General features: G+C 40.2%; 1 protein-coding gene across 6 annotated transcripts in view; it reads right to left on the bottom strand.

The window, feature by feature from the left end:
* Positions 1-3,515: 3,515 nt before the first annotated feature.
* Positions 3,516-20,266, bottom strand: part of PPP6R3 (protein phosphatase 6, regulatory subunit 3) — a 40,972-nt gene continuing 24,221 nt past the window's right edge. For 5 of the 6 annotated variants that reach the window (XM_010185179.1, XM_010185193.1, XM_010185200.1 and 2 more), the window contains 7 exons: positions 19,289-19,419; positions 17,813-17,931; positions 16,251-16,404; positions 14,825-14,931; positions 13,633-13,783; positions 8,804-8,926; positions 3,516-5,178 (listed from right to left, as the gene is read on the bottom strand). In XM_010185179.1, coding sequence (XP_010183481.1) covers positions 5,127-5,178; positions 8,804-8,926; positions 13,633-13,783; positions 14,825-14,931; positions 16,251-16,404; positions 17,813-17,931; positions 19,289-19,419 — 837 coding nt within the window. In that variant the 3' untranslated portion in view covers positions 3,516-5,126. Of the gene's footprint in view, positions 5,179-8,803; positions 8,927-9,243; positions 9,262-13,632; positions 13,784-14,824; positions 14,932-16,250; positions 16,405-17,812; positions 17,932-19,288; positions 19,420-20,266 lie in introns of all 6 variants that reach the window. The other variant, XM_010185186.1, reaches the window with a different exon arrangement.

The raw sequence follows: 20,266 nt of genomic DNA, 5'->3' as shown, positions 1-20,266 counted from the left end.
TATCCAGATCTATCAAAAGATGCCAACTAACATAACAAACATTCACCAGTCAGAAGGAAGTTACTGGATTCAAAGCAACAGCAGGAGTAAAAGTGAAAATCTAGTTTTTGTTACACAGATTTGCAGAAGAGGTGTTTTGAATTGTCTCTTCCTGCTTTAGACATATGCTTTTAATTATCAGTCTGAATCTCTATTTAGCCTCTAACACCTATGAAAAAGGAACAGTTACTTCATAAATATCTACGGCTTGAGTATGGGAAGTTTTGCAGTTCTAGTATCAGTTAATCCTATTTTGTTTAACTGGTCAATATGCACAGTACACTGTTGCTCACTCCAAAGCAGAACCCTTCTCGTTGGAAAGCACGCTTCAGAATGATGGTTTAGCAGTGAAGAACAACTCTTTTTAACACAGTTTCTGTAAGGATGCAGTAGGAAAGGTGCTCTGGAGAACTCCAACAACAGAAACAAGGTCTGGTCCCCCAGCCAGTCTGCTTATCGTGGCAATCTTGTGCCACTGCTGATACACGAACAGACAGAAGACAGTAACACTTCCTATCCTTCATTTGAAAATACAGCACATAAGCATTTTTCACACACTTAATTCTCTTCAGTTTAAGGAAAATTAGGCTTCATTTGCAACGTATGCAGTCAGGTTTCTCTTAACCACAGTCAGGCAATATTTGGTTCTCTTCCTCTACATGACTGTATACCAAGAGACAATCATGATCTAAATTACAGTCTTCAGAATCCAAGTTCTGAGATGCAGAGAACACCGATTACTGGAGAGTAACCACACCACTCAGAAGAGATCCAGGATGAGAACACTCCTTCTGAAGAAGGTCCTGGAATCACGATTACAGCACTTGAGCTATGACCAGAAAGATGAAGTAAAGGGAATGCTACCTCGTTCTGCAAGGTACTTACCAATTTAAAGAAGAAAAAAATGCAGAAAAAGTTCCCCTCTCCAATGGAAAAAGATGGATTAAATACTAAGTCCAGACTCATCTGCGAGAGAGAAATTCTGAAAGATACCACTAGTAAAACACACTGTAAAGTTCAGTTCTCATTGCTGCTTCAGCTTGTGGCAGAAGAGTAAGCAGCACACATTCATATCCCTATGCTGTCATTACAAGAAGTATAATTACACACACGTCACTAACCAAGACTAAGCATAGGGAAAAATCACAGGCTTGGAATGATTCGAATCAAAAAGCCAACCTAGGTCTGGGCAAGTCCAAAAAACTTCATGGAGTGTCCGAGCTAAAGCAGGCAGGAAGATGTCTCTATTTTTATGCTAGGAGTACTTCTTACTTCAATTTTATTGCCTTAGTCTTCCTCCATGCTCTAACCTGACACATTCAAACAACAATGGAACAGAAGGATGCAAAATCCTTACCTGCTAGGAAGCAAGATGCAGAAACTAAAAGACAGAAGTTAAGACCTTAAAAAAAGGCTTGTTGCTGCTGCTGCTGCATTAACTTCCATTTTCCATCCTGGTTTCAGAAACCATACAGACACTTTTATAATGAAATTTGAAGCACTTACGCTACACTGGATAAAGCACTATTTATTCTGAGACAGTCAGAAGTGATTAAGTATGCTAATAGAGCCATCAGTTATATGTAACAGTAAGTACTTCCTGATAAAACTGTGTAAGACCTATGTCAGAAAACAGAACAATCCCCAAGGAAATTAAAGCTAATTTAAACAGGAATATAAGTTCATAATGAACAACAGTAACAACCTGATTCATCTCTCTCACAAGTCTTTCATGACTCCTCAGTGAATTTTGCACAGAGAATGAATGCCACAGAAAATTTCCACAGGAGTACACAGACGACAATACAGAACTCGCTGCTTTCAAGAGGCAGACACAAGGCTCAACAGGAGCAAAAGGGTGGGTTTCACTCAGGAGCACGGTCACGCTGGGTTGCATCCACAATGATGTAATATAATGAGACCGCTTCAACTGTCCTGTTATCTTTGTGATGACTACTGTTAACTCACTGAACAGGAGGAATGGTTGCTTAAATACTACTACTACTAAAAATAATGATAAATAATAACTATAATGTTAGCCAAGATGATGGCTTATAATTTTAGTTAAAAGGAATAATCTTGTTATAAAATCTAGTAAAAGACTTACACTTAAAAATGGTTTAGCTGGTCAAGAAGGCATGATTCATCTTCTATGCCAGGTAACAGAAACAAGTCTGAAGAGGGAATGAGCTATGACATATTATTGCTGGTCTAGTCACTTTTGCAACACACACTTGCTTGAGTAAAAATCCTTTACCAGAGAAGTCGTGAGGGTTAAATACATTCCCCTTTAAAATCAACTGACTTTGTTAGTCCTCAGTTTCAAGTGACTGAACCTCTAGTCACTTCAAAGAGCATTATGAAATGTGGCAATCCATATATCCAGTACGAGCCATTCAAAGCAAGCTTCTTTCATCCTAAATGCTGGTAAAAGGCACTGCAGTAAGTCAGAACTGTAGAAAGGTATTGGACTTTAGTCCATCTCACAAAAGCATTAGGATATCTTTTAAAGAAGATTCATAAATTCCATTGCATGCAAGTAAAATCTGATTAAACAGCCTGGGTAACAGCTACTCAGAAGAACTCTCCACATATGTTCAAATCTTCATTAGATGGCAAAAGGTGCGTACACACACCCCCATGCAGCCCCCCCCAAAACACAGCTCCAAAGCTTTCCCTCCAAGTTCAGCAATTCTCGTACAAGTATGCAGTTAGTGGGTAAACACATCCTGCACCTACTCAGAACTCACACTGCATCAAGTCTAGGTTAAACCCCAGGCTTAACTCACCTCCCCCACAGGCTGTTAAAACTAACAATAAATGCGACAGTAAAGAAGAACCGTCAAGAGCACTGGAATCAGCATTAGGTGAGCCAACCCAGCTTACCTCTATTGCACCCTTTAATTAGAAGGCAAACTATGCTGAAGGGTGAATTCCACTCACGCTTCCACTCATCTGATATTACTCTTCAGGAACAGAAGGGGCACAAAATACTCCCTCTTTTCAGTTTCGAGCTCAGTATGAGCTGGATAGTGGACTCACAGGACAGTTCATTAACAGAAGGACGGACAACATACTAGAAGACTTTGCTGAACTGCAGGCAACAGAGCTGAAATACAGGTTCAATTAGTTTGCTGCCAGTATCTTCTTCACTTCTCACGGCTACGTAGTTAGTTAATTCAACTTGTTAGCAAGGGACAAATAGCTCCACCAGAAAGGACAAAAGCTTTCTTCCTTACAAGCATCAAACTTACGTTAAGCTAACAAACTGCTTTCCTGTATTTGGAAATTCTACTTGGATTGAGATTCGTGTGTTGAACCGAGTGGTTTTATTTCCAAAACTGCTTGTTCAGTAGCATATCAGGAAGTGGTAAAGAGGACAGCTGCCAAAGTTAAAGCTATACAAAAGATTTTTGGTCAAGCTGATCTGGAAGTAATTCTGAACTGAAGAAGAAACAACACAGAAACTGACTGGGTTCCATAATTTATAAAGTACAAATAAAAGGGCAAACAGAATTACCAAATCCACCTATGATACTGTGATTTTTTTCCCCTCCGTTTCCACACAACTGATCAGTTTGTAACAATTTGCAATGACGAGTGCCACTGAAATCTGCCGCAGAAAATGCAAGAAAGGAAGCAGGAAGAGCAATGCCATTGTACATATGTGTTTGGTTTTTTTATTTCTGTATACAATGTAATGCTTAGGCACGTTGCTCGGGACACCTTCCAAAATAAATCATTGGCCATTGTTTAGAGTATCCTTTTGGCTTTAAATACTGGTCAGGAAAACAAAATTATGTAAAAAATAAATGAATATAACTATTACAGAAACAAAAATGGATTTGCATCTAAAAGTGCAGGAGGTGAAAAACTTTAACCCTTTCACCAGACAATGTGGCAATATACAGTATATTGCTTCTGTTTGAGAAGGCTGCTGAAATTTTACACTGACATAGAAAATTATAAATTACACAGAATTAGTTTCCATAATCACTATATATATACACAAACCAGCTGTGAAAAAACTGGTTTAGAACATACAAATGAAAGCCTCACACAGATCAGCACAGTGAAAGTAACAATTAACATGCTCTGCTGCCAAAGTTTGTATTAAAAACACTATATACTTATAAATGCGTGTACTGTAATCACATTAGCAGCACAGGCATTTCTTTTACTTGACTTGTCTAAAGGATTATAGTGTTTTAAATACACAGATTGTTCTGAAATGTTCCATTGTATAATGCTCGGTATTAAACTAAATCTTGATGAATGGGTTAAAAGGCAGGTGAATCACTTAAACACAACAAGCCATGTGCACTTCAAATATTCTAGTGTTTCACCTGGAAGGTATTGTTTCAAGCAAACAAGACTTAACAGAACATATATGGCTTTACAGTAACATCAATTTGTCAACTAAGTTGTAGCAATAAATACTTAAAATCTCTACCAATAGACTTACATTTTTGATCTTTTTTAAAACAATACAGGAAACAATTACCAATTAAAAAACCTGCTGTAAAGTGTCAAACAAAAACATTCTCATTTAGTCACTTTTGTAAGCTAAAACAACCAAAATGACATTTATAGGGCATTTCAGTTTCAGAAGAAACATGAATTCATTTTTTTAATTTTCTTTTTACAAGGTGAAAAAAAAAAATGTATGAAAACTGCTAAAGACTTTGGTCACACTAATTGTCAAATAGTTATGTCTCAAATACATTAGATTTGTGTATTCACTTTTTTATAAAACTATTCTTACAGCCATTTTAACTATAGTAACACTACCATCATCATTACATGGGTAGCAGGATCTTATTTCACAGGCCACCCATTTATTTAGAACAATACAATATAAACATACGCAAAAATTATTGGTATTTCTCAATGTGCAATATTTTTACACTTATGAATTTCTGTACAATGTCTTAAAATCTAGAATATAAATGTTGCTGGTCCTGATCCCTTGCGAAATTAGTGCAGCAGTGACTGGCTTCAACAGAGTCTAGATGAAGTTCTTAATAAACACTCAAACACCTGGATATCAGTTCATTTTCTTCAGCCAATGGAGCAGACATCACGTATCATACAGGGCCATTAACAGACGCCTCTCCTAAATGGGTGTGTTGATCAGTCCTAAGAGGTCAAAAAAAGGCGTAAGTATACAAGAAACAAGAAAGGTCCAAAACAAATCAGGGCAGGCACAGAAACCAAACCAACAAAAAACTCCCCACAAACCCAAAAACCAAACATGACCCCCAGGTTGAACAAAGGAAACACAAGCTAAACCCATAGATTTTCTGGAGTCCTTATGGTCTAATAAGCATAGCACCTCATCTGAGCACAGCATCAAAGAGCGTTTCATCTTTATTAATTGAGCTCCAACCGCATCTCTAGAGATCTGTCTCCCAAGGGAATCACTAATAAGAAGCACATTTCTGATGCTTCTCCAAATCTTATTCTGTGCATGAAATGTGATACCAGGAGTATTTCAGGTAAGTGAAAGTAAGCAGCTAAGACACAACAGGAAAAACAAGTGTCTTAAAAATCCTGCTTTAGTTACTAATCTAATCCACAAACTGCCATCTCACAAATACTCTTAGTGCCAGTCCATTAGCACGAAAAGTTCAGGAAATATGGAGGAAAATAAGAAGCAAACCTGCAAAAAGTGAAAACAATAACAGTATATACATTTCTAGAGGAGCAGGTTAGTGTAAACGTAGTGTAAACGTAGCGTAAACGTAGCGTAAACGTGGGCTCAGTTGCTCTGGGCTAACACAAATAAACAGACCAAATCAGTAGTGCATGAGAACATTAAGGATTGCCAGCAATAATTAAAAAAAACTTCGGCTTCCATACAGTTCAAGCCTGCTGGATACACTTGAAGATTCCCTTAAAGAATATAAATACCATTTGGAACATCACATGAGAAAAGTTACCTGAAACTCCTGTTCTCTGATGGTGTACATCACAGAGAAGCCACTCTTGGGTCTGTGCTCTACATGCACATGACCAGCAGGAGTCCCCTAGCTAAGTCTTTGGCTGCTAAGCTCTAAAAACACGTTTTAAAAAAAATATGTACACATTAGACAAAAGACAGACAGGACTAGACAAAAGTAAACAGTTCTTAGAGAAATCTGGAAGGTACGAGAAGCGAGTGCTGCGTGGACAGGAAGTCTGACAGTCTGCACAGCGGTGAGGTACTTACTGACTAGAAAACACCTCCAGCACAGAACGGGGCTCCTAGCAGAGATTACTACTGCTGTCCACCAGCCAAAGACCTACCTAGGGGACTCCTTCCACTAGTCATACATGGAGCCCCAAAAGCAAAACCGTATTATCTTGATATTTATACTGTGCTTATACGAGGATCTGCTGTGACAGCCACCTTTAGAGAAAGTACTGAGCGTCGCTGGAGCCAGCTGGATTCAGTGGAGGGGGTTGCTAGACATTTCCTGCAACTCAAAAGCAATGCAACAAACTGCTAGCTCTGAGAGCCCTCTGTTGGTTCAGACAAGCATCTTTACCCAAAAGGCAAGTCACTTAGTACCCAATAAATTCTTCTTCACAATTTCATGCTTATCAGCGTTAAAAGTATTGTCTTGCTAAAAACAGTACCTCCAGATAAAGAAGAGACTGTGAAAGACAGGTTCTGAGTTTCCCGCTTTAACTAAGTATACAGAGTTGGGTTTTTTTCCTGATTAGATCCACTTCTTGATTCAATTTATGGAACTTATGCACAGTAGAAAGTTCTGGCTTACAGGAAAAGGTAGCAGTGTTTTAGTGTAACAGCCAGTACCACAGAGATGAGACAAACCAGCACAAACAAGTACAAAAACCAGAATCTGAATCTGTCAAACGTATTTGCATCTTTCTTAACCTGCATACCAGTACAACCAGAGTATGCAGTAGAGCTCTGTGCTGCATGTTGCTACAACAGCTCTACTCTAAGTCTTTGCTTACAAAAGCATTTTAATGTTGTCTTCACTAGAAAGCTACATATCTAATACAGCATCCACAAAGCCTTAAAAATGACTTTTCACAGGATCTGTGTGAGAAATATGACGTTTCTCTAATAATACTTTAAAATCTATTAAAGTCAAGAAACACGACTGTTAGACTACTAAAACAATGAGTTAAATACGGATTCAGAAGCTGCATGTGTGCACATATACACGTTTTGAATTCCCATTGTCAGAATCGTATCCCTGTACATACTGCAAGGCAGCAGATAAACTGGAATTGCTTTTAATTAAGGAAAATCCTCTCTCTCTTCAGAACATCCACAGCTCCCCAAGAAAAAGGTATCATGCAGCTCTGCCCCCCCAGGCTCTGCCCTGCAGGAAGGAGAGCAGACCCTACAGATTACTCAGGGTTTAGTAAATACACATTTAGGTTTTTCTTTTACTAGGGTTTGTTGTTTGGGTTTGTGTTTTTTTTTTGAGATAGCAGAGTTCCTCTGGGCACCCTTAAATTACATCTGAAACAGGAAACGGCAGCACTAACACAAAGAATCAAGGCCCATGGAATTGTATCCAGTTGTCAACAAGCCGCTAGTTCTGCTAGAAAACCAGAGAACTCTTGTCTAGATACTAACTCATGAATACCTAAGTTCCAGAGAAAGGTCTTTACTGAATACTGCCTTCAAGGGTGGAAAATCTTCTCACCTACTTCAAGCTATTCATTGTTTTAGGCTTTTAACATAGAGATGAACCCTGCTCTGACTTGTCTAGAAACTAGCTCAGATACGAAACATTCGCATTAAGCATTTCTAACACTTGGTGACTGATGTCATCCTACATGGACTGACTTTGGTGAAGCCACACTAGACTTGGAGTTGATTGTGTATGTTTCCATTCCACTGTAACCTGAGAGGCAAAACACCCCAAACAGGCAGTTCAACAGGAAACAAAACAGGAGAAATCCTGTCAAACACTTTTTTGGGTTTTTTTTGGGGAAAGTAGCACTACTTGACTATTTAAGAGAAACAAATTTATGCAAGACCAGCTTTCTCTGTTTGGTGGTGGTCCCCCTCAGAATTGTATCTCAAATTCCTGATCTCCAAGACTGTGCTAGTAGCCAAGCTGTCAGAAAAAGTGTTTTCTTTCCTCCAATAAGTGTGTGAGCCAATCCAGGCTGCTCCACATTTCAGGCAAGTTTTATTTGAAACAAATTGTTTATGTGTTTTGAAAAGTCTTCTCCAAATCTACAAGTATTCAGATTAATAGCTGATGAAGACAAGGATGCAAATAATAGGTGATGCACAATCAAACAAGCATGATTTAAGGCACCATTTCTGTTCCATACAGCTGCACTTGTGGACTGCCCCTAAACTGTTCTGCAATATAGGATACAGAATGAAAAAATGGTAGGTAGACCTAACTTACATAAACTTTCAGGACTTATTCAAACTTATTCCTTAAGTAAAACTTAAATATTTTTTTAATCATCATATTCGTAAGTGTATCAATTCATTATCCTAACTTGACAGCATACCACAAAACAGAACGGGAATATTTACAACACCCAGCCAGACAAACAGCACAAGCCAAATACATTTTTCACAACTCAAGAGTCTTTGAATCAACAGAAGATACAACTTGTGAAAACGTTATAAAACAGACGCAAGCACACGTTTAGATTGAGCTAAACCAAGAGTTGGTAACTGAACAGGAATTCATTAACCTCTTAGATCAACTGTATCAGAACAAACATGCAAACTGCTACAGAGAGGATTGAAAGCACCCTTGAATGCAGTTACCTCTGTTCTGGACTGCTGTTAGTGGGCTGCAGAGCTGAAGGAACCTCTTCTGAAACCTCTGCATTTTCTTCTACTACGTATTTACAAGAAGCGTCCTGCGAGGTAGATAATTTTCCTTCCTCACTTAAAAAAAAAAGAAAGAAACTATTTAATTTTTGAGTTTACTTATAGGGAAATTTCAGGCAAGGGGATAAAACTGGGAGATGGGTCCATATTTCACATGCAAATGGATTTTAAGTTATGGTTGTGACATGAAGATCAAGCACATGGGTCTAGACTTCAAAAATACCCAATAATGCACTGTTGTTTACGGCCATTAAAACTTGACTGGATAAAGGGGCAGGAAATACAGTGATTACAAATAAGATCAGAAAGGAAATAAGGAATGTGTGATGCCTGGAGTGGTAACAATCACAGTTATGATCCTTTACTTTACATACCGATAGGATTTCAACACTCTGAAGCCAGAAGTATGCAAAAATGGAAGAAAGTAAAAAGAAATTCAAGATTCCCTCGGAAACTGTCATTAATAAAGTCTGTCCATGCAACAGCAGCAGAATCATCAACATCACCACCTTTATTAAACTCCCCAGACGTTCCACAGTGAAGTATTTCATAGGAGGTATGTGGTACTAAGACGACAGCCCAACCTAGTCCATGAATTTCCTCTCGGAGACAGAGCCAAACACAGTTCAGTGAAAAAGCAGTACAACAGCACTATGTAAGACATTACCATGTAAGTAGGTAGCCACAAAAGTAATCAGTAAACAAATACTTGTGTTTTGCCTCTAAACCAAAGCCATTCTGCCTCTATTCCACCCTTTCCCACCTCAGCCACACCATTACAAGCGCACTGAAAGGCACGTTTGACCATGTACTCAGATAGTTATAAGGTAGCTCTGAAGTAGACATAAACATCAATCTTACACCTTTAAGGCAACAAATCTATACATACAAGAAGTTAAGAACATTTTAAAACCACTCTGCTGATTTTTCTTCCTATTTTTACAGTTCTCCTTCCAATGGATATTTTGAATTTTGATGAATTATTCCCTTCCCCCCATGCCTTCTTAGATCTGCAGAGCCTGAATACTGTCCTTTGCATTGCAATTGCTTACCAAGATCCAGCTTTCCCCATCTGATCTCCCTTGACACTCCTTGGTTTTGTTCAAAATAAAATACTTAAAACCACCACTATGAGAATTGGTCTTTTTTATTTTTAAAAAGGGGCAGTCTGCCATCATCCTTCCCTTTTCATTCTCCATTTTGAACTAAGTTTGGAAACTACATTTTTGTCCTTAGCAGCTTTCCACAAGTTAACTACTGTGCCTACGATGCTCCTCTTCCCCTCAACATCAACTGTAACACCATCAATTTTCTACTAGCAGAAAGCTATATAAAACTTAGGTCTAGAAGCATCCACCTCACCAGGTACACAGACCAGAGTTGAACATCCTGTCACTACTCCGTGTTTTCCAGCACTGTTTAGATATTTATTCCAAAGGAGTGACGACTTCTCTCTCCCATTTGTTGTTCTGGCATATTTAAAAGTTGGATTAAAGAAAGCCACGTGAGCATTGACTCAGTATGAGGCCACATACCTCTGTAAGAGTCTCCATATTTAAGTCCTCACCTTTCAGCCTCCTCCTCCATTTCCTTAATTTCTCCTTTCCAAATCAAGTTCCCAGAGTCCCCACTGCCAGAGATTTTCAGGATGCAATTGGACAGAGCACTAGGTAACTTCATCTAGGCTCCCTTTCCCACAGAAGGTTGGACCAGGTGATTGTCTGAGGTCCTTTCTGACCTGGGTGACTCTATGGTATTACCTCCCTTTGCACCTCTGTGTTCTTTTAACTACAAGAGCTGAAGTGCTCACTCCACAGCTCACACGAGTAACTCCATGAAGGCAGGCAGCAACAACACATGCTGCCTCCTCATGTTAGTTTCTGCACCAGTGCACACCGTATAAAAGCATTCCCCAAAATACAGAGTAAACTGGAGAGCAGATACACCCTTTCCTAAGTCAGCAAGGCACCGTGGTTCCATGTCACATCAGTCTGCACCGAGTCATAATCCTCCTCTGAACTGCTTTAGTACAATACCTCCAATAATACCATTTGATTTGTAAGCACTGTGCAGCCCTAAGGACTCTCTCCTCTGTACTGAAAAACATCAGAAGCTGAGTCAGGTACCAAAAGAGACTAGAGTTATTATGTATTGCTTCAGCAACCAAAATCATGGAAGCAAGAGTGACTGGAAGCTGTTTTGTTTCAATTCGTGAAATATCCAAAATGAATAGCACTTACCTACTACAACTAATGGGACAAAGTAAAAAGAATTTAAAGAAAAACAATGTAAGGAGTAACACTGGTAAGTTTTTTCTACTTAAATGGACTGGGATTTTTTTAAAGCAACTTCCAAGACAGATGGACAAATTATTTTCCATATTTAAAGCGAGAATAGGAACAGATAGGAAGAAATTATCCTAAAGCAATGAGAATAGGGTTCATGCCAAAATGCTAGTAATATGTTCTGATGTGTCAAGATCTGGGGGTGGGGTGACACATCAGCTTCAGTTAATAAAGGCAAAACTATTTTTGCAGGTCAAACTGTTTGTAACCTCCATTTCCCTATATAAAGATTTGATACTAAATAAAAAACACTTGATCATTAAATGTTAGATTACAAGACCATAGTATACAAGATCTCAAACAGACAAAATGGAAATGTGCCTTATTACCGTAAAAGGATCATAATGTTGATATATACAATATGGAATACAACTATACTGTAAGACAGCTACTCCTGAATCACTCAGTATCAGAAGAAAACCAAAATCAATGAGTTTGTTCTTCAGTTATTTCAGAATTCTGTGTGCCACCTATAGTCCAGAACAGATCACAGAATCCTAGAATGGTTTTTGGTTGGAAAAGACCTTTAAGAACATCGAGTCCAACCATTACTCCAGCCCTAAGTCCTTCACTAGACCATGTCCCTAAGCACAGCATCCACCTGTCCTTTAAACACCTGCAAGGGATGGTGACTCAACCACCTCCATGGGCAGCCTGTTCCAGTGCTTGACAACCCTTGCAGTAAAGAAATTCCTCTTAATATCCAACCTAAACCTGCCCTGGCACAACCTGAGGCCATTTCACTTTGTCCTGTCAAAGTTACCAGGGAGAAAATACCAACACCCATCTCACTACAGTCTCCGTTCAGGTAGTTGCAGAGAGACATAAGGTCTCCCCTCTGTCTCCTTCTGACTAAACAATCCCAGCTCCCTCAAATGCTCCTCATAGAGTTGTGCTCTAAACCCTTCACCAGCTTCACTGCCGTTCTCCGGACACGCTCCAGCATCTCAATGCCATTTTTATAGCAAGGGGCCCAAAACTAAACAGTATTCAGGGTGTTGCCTCACCAGTGCTGAGTACAGGGGAATGATCACTTCTCTTCTCCTGCTGGCCACACTATTCCTGAGGCAGGCCAGGATGCTGTTGGCCTTCTTGGCCATCTGGGCATGCTGTCAACTTATTCAGCTGACTGTCCACCAACACACCCTGGTGCTTCTCCTCCGGGCACCCCTCCCCAAGCCTGTAGCACTGCATGGGGTTATTGTGACCCAAGTGCAGGACCTGGCACTTGGCCTTGTTAAACCTCATACCATGGGCCTCCGCCCATGGATTCAGCCTGTCCAGGTTCCTCTGCAGAGCCTTCCTACCCTCAGGCACATCAACACTCCCTCCCAACTCAGTGTCATCTGCAAACTTGCTGAGGGAGCACTCGATTCCCTCGTCCATGTCATTGATAAAGATACTAAACAGCAGCGGCCCCAGTATTGAGCCCTGGGGAACACCACTTGTGACTGTCCACCAGAGGGATTTAACTCCATTCACAACTCTTTGGGCTCAGCCATCCAGTCAGTGTTTTACCCAGCAAAGCGTGTGCCCGTCCAAGCCATGCCCAGCCAGCTTCTCCAGGAGGATGCTGTGGGAGACGGTGTCAAAACACCTAATGTGCAGGCAGACAATATCCACAGCCTTTCCCTCATCTACCAAGCAGGTCACCTTGTCATAAAAGGAGACAGGATTAGTCAGGCAGGACCTGCCTTTCCTGAACCCATGCTGACTGGGCCTGATCGCTTGGTTGTCCTGCATGTGCTGTGTGATGCACTCAGGATGATTTGTTCCATCACCCTCCCTGGCACCGAGGTCAGGCTGACAGCTCTGGAGTTCCCTGGGTCCTCCTTCTGGCCCTTCTTGTAGATGGGTGTCACTTCTGTGAGCCTCCAGTCAACTGGGACCTCCCCAGTTATCCAGGACTGCTGATAAATGATGGAAAGTGGCTTGGCGAGAGATCTGACACCATAATCCATACCACCAAGAGCAATCACCCTAAATGTCTGATGAGTTACTCCCAAGAGCACTGCCTGGCTGGCCTTCAACTTCTTTCCTCTGTCCTTCTGGATGAGAGAGATGGAATTCCAATCCAAATCTAACAATTCTTTTCAAAATTTAAAAAACCTAGTTTTGATGTGTATCTAACTATATGTTAAAAGGATAGGTGTACAAAATGCCCCATAGTGTGCATCGGAGTAAAAAGTTACTGAGTCAGTCTCCCACTAATAATCTTCCACTGAAATTAAGGCTTAATAAGGAAATTTGTACATTACAGGAACTAACTGAAGTAAAAAATTCAAAACAATTACTTCGGAAGAAAGTTTCTAGTTAAAGACTCAGAAATTATCACTTGCAAATAACTCTTTGATGACAGTGTTCTATCAATGGTGTTTCTTTGACAAGAGTGGAAAGACAATAAATGGGCATTCTCACCTTTTGAAAACAGCTGTTTCAGTTTTAGCATCCACCGTAAGGCTCAGTGTCTCCTTCATGCTGCCATTCATTACTGTTTCAGTTACCTTGTCTGCATTTTCAACATCATCCTCTCCATCTGAGCTGGCCTCCATAGCAACATTTCCTGGGGCTAGACACAGAAGTAATTTAGTACAGGGCTGGTTACGTTTCTATTTCATGAGTAAGCATACAAGCCAATATAACCAGAATGCTATGTTTGCAGTTTTGCACACCTCCTTACAGAGAAACTCATGTTTCTGCAACCCCCACTACACACATACTTTGAGCATAAGTACTTCTTACAGATGGCTTAAGTCACATTCCTTAATTATGTTGTTGGAGGGAGGTTTTTTTGTGTGTTTGGGGTTTGGTTTGTTTGGTTTTTTCAGGGGGAGGGGAGGTAGGGTTTGTTTGGTTGGGTTTTTTGTTTAGGTTTGGGGGTGTTGTTTGGTTGGTTTTGTTTTTTTTAATTTTGCAAGCCACTTAGTGGTTTAGATTGAGAATGGTTACTGCAACAGGTTTGCCTGAAAAAGACTGTAGTAAGATTATAATGATGCATTACTGTTCTGTACGGTCAAATGCATTACACAAGCACAAGTGTGATAGCAAGTTTCCGAGTACAGACAAGCCTTTGGGAAGTCCAGTCTACTGGGATTTCTCATCCACACATCTTGCTCTGCTAAGAATGTATACAAAATGCTAATCAGCACGTTTGGCCTTTAGCCAGTTCACACACGTAGAAGATAAAAACTGGTGCATGCACAGTGAAAGTAAATTGGGAAGGAATGAGCAGGAAGGGGGAAACAGATGATGTTGATGCTTCTGGTCTACTGCCACATAGGAAGGGAGAAGAGGTTACTCTGGAGCATCAACTAAGTGCTAAGAAAGGTTATGATTCTCTAACAGAACACACTCAGCTTCTTTGCAATGATTTTCTGCTCATGATGTGCAGGCATTTTAGAGGTAACAGTAACACTGGACCCTGTTTTAAATAGGAAACTGTTTTAAATAGTTCAGATACTTTGACAAGTCATTTTCATTATCTGGCAGATCTGCAGCAGAGCCAGATGAGAAGTCTCTGGAAATCTTAATATTAAAAGTTCAAGGAGAAATTTCTCAGGTACAATTGTTAAAATCAATCTGTTTGCATTTCTGACTGCAGTTTACTTACTCTCTAGCTGTGTTGCAAGAGCAGCTACATTTGCACTCATGGGATCAATTTGGTCTGTGTTTGTTTCCATTTCCACAGGAGAATTACTTCTTAAGGAATCTTTTGAGCTTCAAATACAAAGTAGAAAAGCTTTAGAAACATTTCTGAACAGCAGGATGAAGCATTCTTGAAACAGTGTTTCTAGTTCTGTATCAGAACTATGAGGCCCAGAACTCCACTGACACTGAATGACACCAAGTTTGTAGGAGACCTGGGAAGACATGCTGAACACAAGTTGAGTAATGCAAAATCCACCAGAACTGAGCTGACTGGGTATGTCTTTCCTGGTGGTGTTAGTTTTACTTGCTTTATTTGATTACAAGCAGTAATGGACATGTCCCTTGTAAGCATAGTATACAAGTATCACTGGCTCCTTCTCCTATTTCCAACATTTTAAAATTACTTTCTAAATGCACTCTCTGCAACCCCAAAGATGGTTATCTGCCAAGGCAGTCCTCATCAGCCATTATGGAAGCGATTTTACTACTTAATCGTATATATAGTAGAGCCACAAGTTTTTAATTCTGAAGAACTCAAAAGGTTTGGCCACTTGAAATACCTCTCACTGTTTATAGAATAATGTCTTTTATATCCACTAATGTGGCAACTCTGCCTCCATTTCCTAAACCCGTAACTCTGTTATCAACTTAACCTGCCTCAAGCATGCACCGATACACTGTTTTTTGTTGGAAAAATCATGCTTTTATACCCGAGCTGTTTAATGTCCAGATGTATAAATGAAGTCTTCCGACTGGAGAAGGAATTAGCTCTTGACTGCTAATATTTGGCAACTCAAAATGTACATCTACACGATTAGATACTTAGAGGACTTCGGTTACTTATTACTTAAAGTTCAAGTCAAGAACTGGCATTCTCAGAATAGTGCAGAACTGCCTAAACCAGATACAAGAGCTACATAACCATGAAAGTTCAAAAAAAATAATCTAAAAGCCCAAACACCAATTTTCCTCTGTTTGTCTTATAACATCCATAAAACTGAATCATCATGGACATCTTATGACCTTTACATTCAACAGTTTATGTTCATGAACCCTTCCTGGGTACAGTCTACAAGAAAAATACAAATTTTAAAAAAATTAAAATCACAGCCCAAATTTTGGTCAGAGACCAATATTAAAGAACCCAAATATACTAAAAAAACCCTCTAAAAGAATGACACACTAGGATCCATCCATCCTACAAAAGCCTGCTATGAGGTAGATCGTACAAAGGCGTACGTCGTAACACACGGGGCCCTTCGGACACTACACACCTTGTATTCCACCAGAACGCTGCCAACACGGGCTTGGGGAACGATGGAAACCAACTGGCAGCTGCCAGGACACTTAGCAGTGAAGAACTTACCCCGAGTCACTAACATTGTTACCTCAAAGAGGATGTGAACTCCGAAAACGAAGCCCAGCCAGTTTCTTTAACTGGCATGGGTTCTTCTGTACTCCATACGTCAGACCCAACAGAATCCAGATTGGCACCATGTGCGGTCTCCATGGGTACATCGAAGTTGGCTGACCAGTTTGGTGCTGAAAAACCATCAACAAGTTCATTAGGAACAAATTTAAGTAAAGAACATGAGTGCACATACGCCTAGCACCTGATTCTCCATATGTACATTCAAAAAGAGCAGAAAAATAACTAGACTTCAAAGCACATGCAGAAGAATCTTCTATAGACTTAAAAAATGAATGTATTCCCTAGAAGGGAAATTCTGCTAGCAAGGCAGAATTTTAAAACCAGTAACTCAAAATATTATTGTAAGAACAGATATAACTTATCTGAAGAACAATACCAATAAACCGTATAGACCACAGGTACAATCTCACTTTACTCTTTAAACTAACATCAACAGTTGTTCTCATTTTTCAAAAAACTAATCTCTTTAATAATAATTTTTAAAAACTTAAACATTTTTTATCCCTTTGGCAGTTTCCTATGCAGATTCTCCTGAACACAAAGCGAGCACGTCAACTGAGGCACGGGCAGTCTTTAAGTAATTTCTCATGCACTAACATAACTGTTAAGTTTCAGAAAAGTTTAAGGCTTTATACAGCTTAAAATATTTCTTAGGATTTAAAAATTTTGGAGCAACTGTGACTTAACAGCATCTAATTTAGGATAGGTTAATTCAAAATACTTCACCTACCCAAGGGAAACATGTTTTTCATTAACACTTACATACAAAAAAACAGGCTGAAAAGGAAGCTCTGACTAGCAATTAGAAATTCCAACCCAGGCAGATATGGGAGGAGACCCACATGGATCAAAACTTGTTTGACACACAGATGCCAACGACACCAATCTGACAAAAGAAAAGAAAACCCTTAACTTTTCCTTCAATTTAATTCAATTCTTTACAGTCTAGATAAACACAGGGCTTTTACCTACAGATACTGCCTGTTTAACTAAAGCCAGTTTCATCTACTGTAGCTTGAACGTGAAAAATTTTAAACCAATTACATCAGTTAAGTTTCCACATAAGAGTCTACTGATGCACATCTACCATTCGTACACGACAACACGCTACTGCAAATTCACGTGGCTTCTGTAGGAAATCCTTTCAAAGAGGATCCTTAGATGAAAAGTTGGTCTGAGAAGCTTCCAGGAAAAATAAGCATATTTTAAGGTTTGGAGATTAACAGCCTATTAATTTCACAGCCATTCAATATTATAAATTATTATATTTCATCCTTCCCTTACTGATTCCTCTTCCTTTTTTTCCTCTTGAACTGAAATACGAATTTTAGAGAGACTAAACAGCTTGACTCAAAACACACAAGGAACTCAAACTTCCTAGCATTTACAGCAGGAAAGACTACTGTTTATTAAGATTGTTGGAATAAAAACGTTAAGTGAGAAAAATTCCTACAGAGGAAGACTGCTGGATCTAACACTTCCTTGTAACAACAAGCAGCTGGGAGAAAAGTTACGTACGTTCACTTAAGTCTACTTCCATTTTGTCCTCTGTATTGGTGTGCGATTCAAACAAGTCTTGTTTTGTTCCATCCTCTTCTTCAGAATCTGTGCTTTCTTCACTGTCTGTACTGCCCGAACTTAAAATACAAAGAGACAGGTAACATTCTGTGATTAGCATCAGACCTTGGGCACAAAGAAATACTGCAGAGTTGGAGGCTAAAGACAATTCCAACAGCTATCATTTCTTACAGATTAACTGAGGTATAATCTGTTAGTCGTTAGTGTTCCCCTCATTTCTCTCAAAAAGCCCCAAGGTTTAAGTATTTTCACTTGATCATGTAAAGAGGCTATCTTCTTCCCCACCATTTGCAAGACAAAGACAGAGACTGGTTGTACCCCTGCCATTCAAAAGGAAGCTTAAAACGAAAGTAATGAATCAGATCTGTGTACAGAGATTGCTGGTCTATTTGGTCAACAAACCTAACAAGATATAACTTATTTTAAAATCTAACAAAAAAAAAAATCTATTTTAAAATTTCCCCAACTGCATGCCAAGTCCATCCTCTTCAACCACATACACACTTTAAATCCTATGGGCATCTCTCCCTTCCTGGTGAGCACAACTAACACAAAAAGCAAGGTAATGTGGGAAGGTGATGATATCCTTGAAACACAATCATAGAATGGTTTGGGTTGGAAGGGACTTTTAAGCTCATCCGGTCCACCCCCTGCCATGGGCAGGGACACCTCCCACCAGACCAGGCTGCCCAAAGCCCTGTCCAACCTGGCCTTGAACACTGCCAGGGAGGGGGCATCCACAGCTTCCCTGGGCAACCTGGGCCAGTGTCTCACCACCTCACAGGAAAGGATGGCAAGACATCACATTATGTAAATGCAGCACTATCAAACAAAGTAATTTATTTTGCACAGAAGGTATTAGCAACACACACTCCAAAGGCTGCAAGTGAAGAAGAGATCAAGTTTGTGACTCAAGCCACAAGAAGGTCAGAAAAACCAAGACTACCCTGGGACAAAATTCAGTAGGTATCAGTGGAGGCTGCACAGCCTTGAGAGTTTTGGGGACTAGACGATCCTTCCCATCAATGCAGCTTCCTATGCAGTTTGGTCCACAACCACACTGCTACTGTAGAGCAGACAGCAAGGTCTACAGAAGCGTGGAGCTGGACTGCCTTGTCCAAGGTAAGAATGGCTGAGCAGCTTTAAAAGCAGAAGGAAAGAATAAGCAGCAGGAAAAAAAACCACAAGCTACAAAAGCTGAAGTGCAGGAAGAGCCAAGTAGGTAGGGCAGCTCTTGCCATCTTCTGCAAATTATGGCTGGAAGAGACACTGGAGTCATCTCCTCTAGTCACTTCTCCACAGAAGGGAAATAGCTAGTTATGCTGGAAAGCCTGTGCTAACCAGCCTGAACCACAAGACATGCTCGGTATTGAGGGCTCACTATGCTGCTATTTGGATAAACACCGTATTTCTTACCTGGAACGTCTCTGGGACTCTGGTGTAAACGCAATATGTTTTTCTTCCCAAATGTCTTCTTCATCAGAGCCACCATCATCAAACTGCTGTATCCGCTCCTTACAGCACGCCTCAAACAAGGCTATATTGCCCTACATACAGCAAAAGTAAAAAAATTGTATTTATGATTAGTTATTCTACTTAAATTAGTGAACATTTTGGAAATATATGACTGTTCTGAAGAGAATCTTAAACTAGTGAGGAAAAACACCCCAAACATTTCTCCAAAAGCAACAGAAAGCCAGACTGTCTTAACATAAATCAATTAGCAACAAAAGGAGAACTAAGAAGAGTCTCCCCCCTCTAGTAGATGTGGGGGGAAGCACAGTGACCAGGGATGAGGAAAACGCTGAGGTACTTAATGCCTTCTTTGCCTCAGTCTTTAGTAGGAAAACCAGCAGTACTCTGGGTACCCAGTCCCCTGAGCAGAAAGACAGGGATGGGAAGCACCGTGAAGCCCCCATAATCCATGAAGAGGTGGTAAGCGATCTGCTACACCACTTAGATATACACAAGTCTATGGGACCAGATGGGATCCACCCCAGGGCCCTGAGGGAGCTGCAGAAGTGCTCACCAAGCCACTTTCCATCATTTATCAGCAGTCCTGGCTGACTGGGGAGGTCCCAGTTGACTGGAGACTTGCAAACGTGACACCCATCTACAAAAAGGGCCAAAAGGAAGACCCAGGGAACTCCAGAGCTGTCAGTCTGATCTTGGTACCAGGGAAGGTGATGGAACAAATCATCCTGAGTGCATCACACGGCACATGCAGGACAACCAAGCGATCAGGCCCAGTCAGCATGGGTTCAGGAAGGGCAGGTCTTGCTTGATTAAACATATCTACTTCTATGATGAGGTGACCTGCTTGGTGGATGAGGGGAAGGCTGTGGACGTTGTCTACCTGGACTTTAGTAAGGCCTTTGACACCGTCTCCCACAG

Source organism: Mesitornis unicolor, unplaced genomic scaffold (assembly GCF_000695765.1).
Source record: "Mesitornis unicolor isolate BGI_N332 unplaced genomic scaffold, ASM69576v1 scaffold7660, whole genome shotgun sequence".
Lineage (NCBI taxonomy): Eukaryota > Metazoa > Chordata > Aves > Mesitornithiformes > Mesitornithidae > Mesitornis > Mesitornis unicolor.
This window is presented reverse-complemented; position numbering and strand designations above follow the sequence as displayed.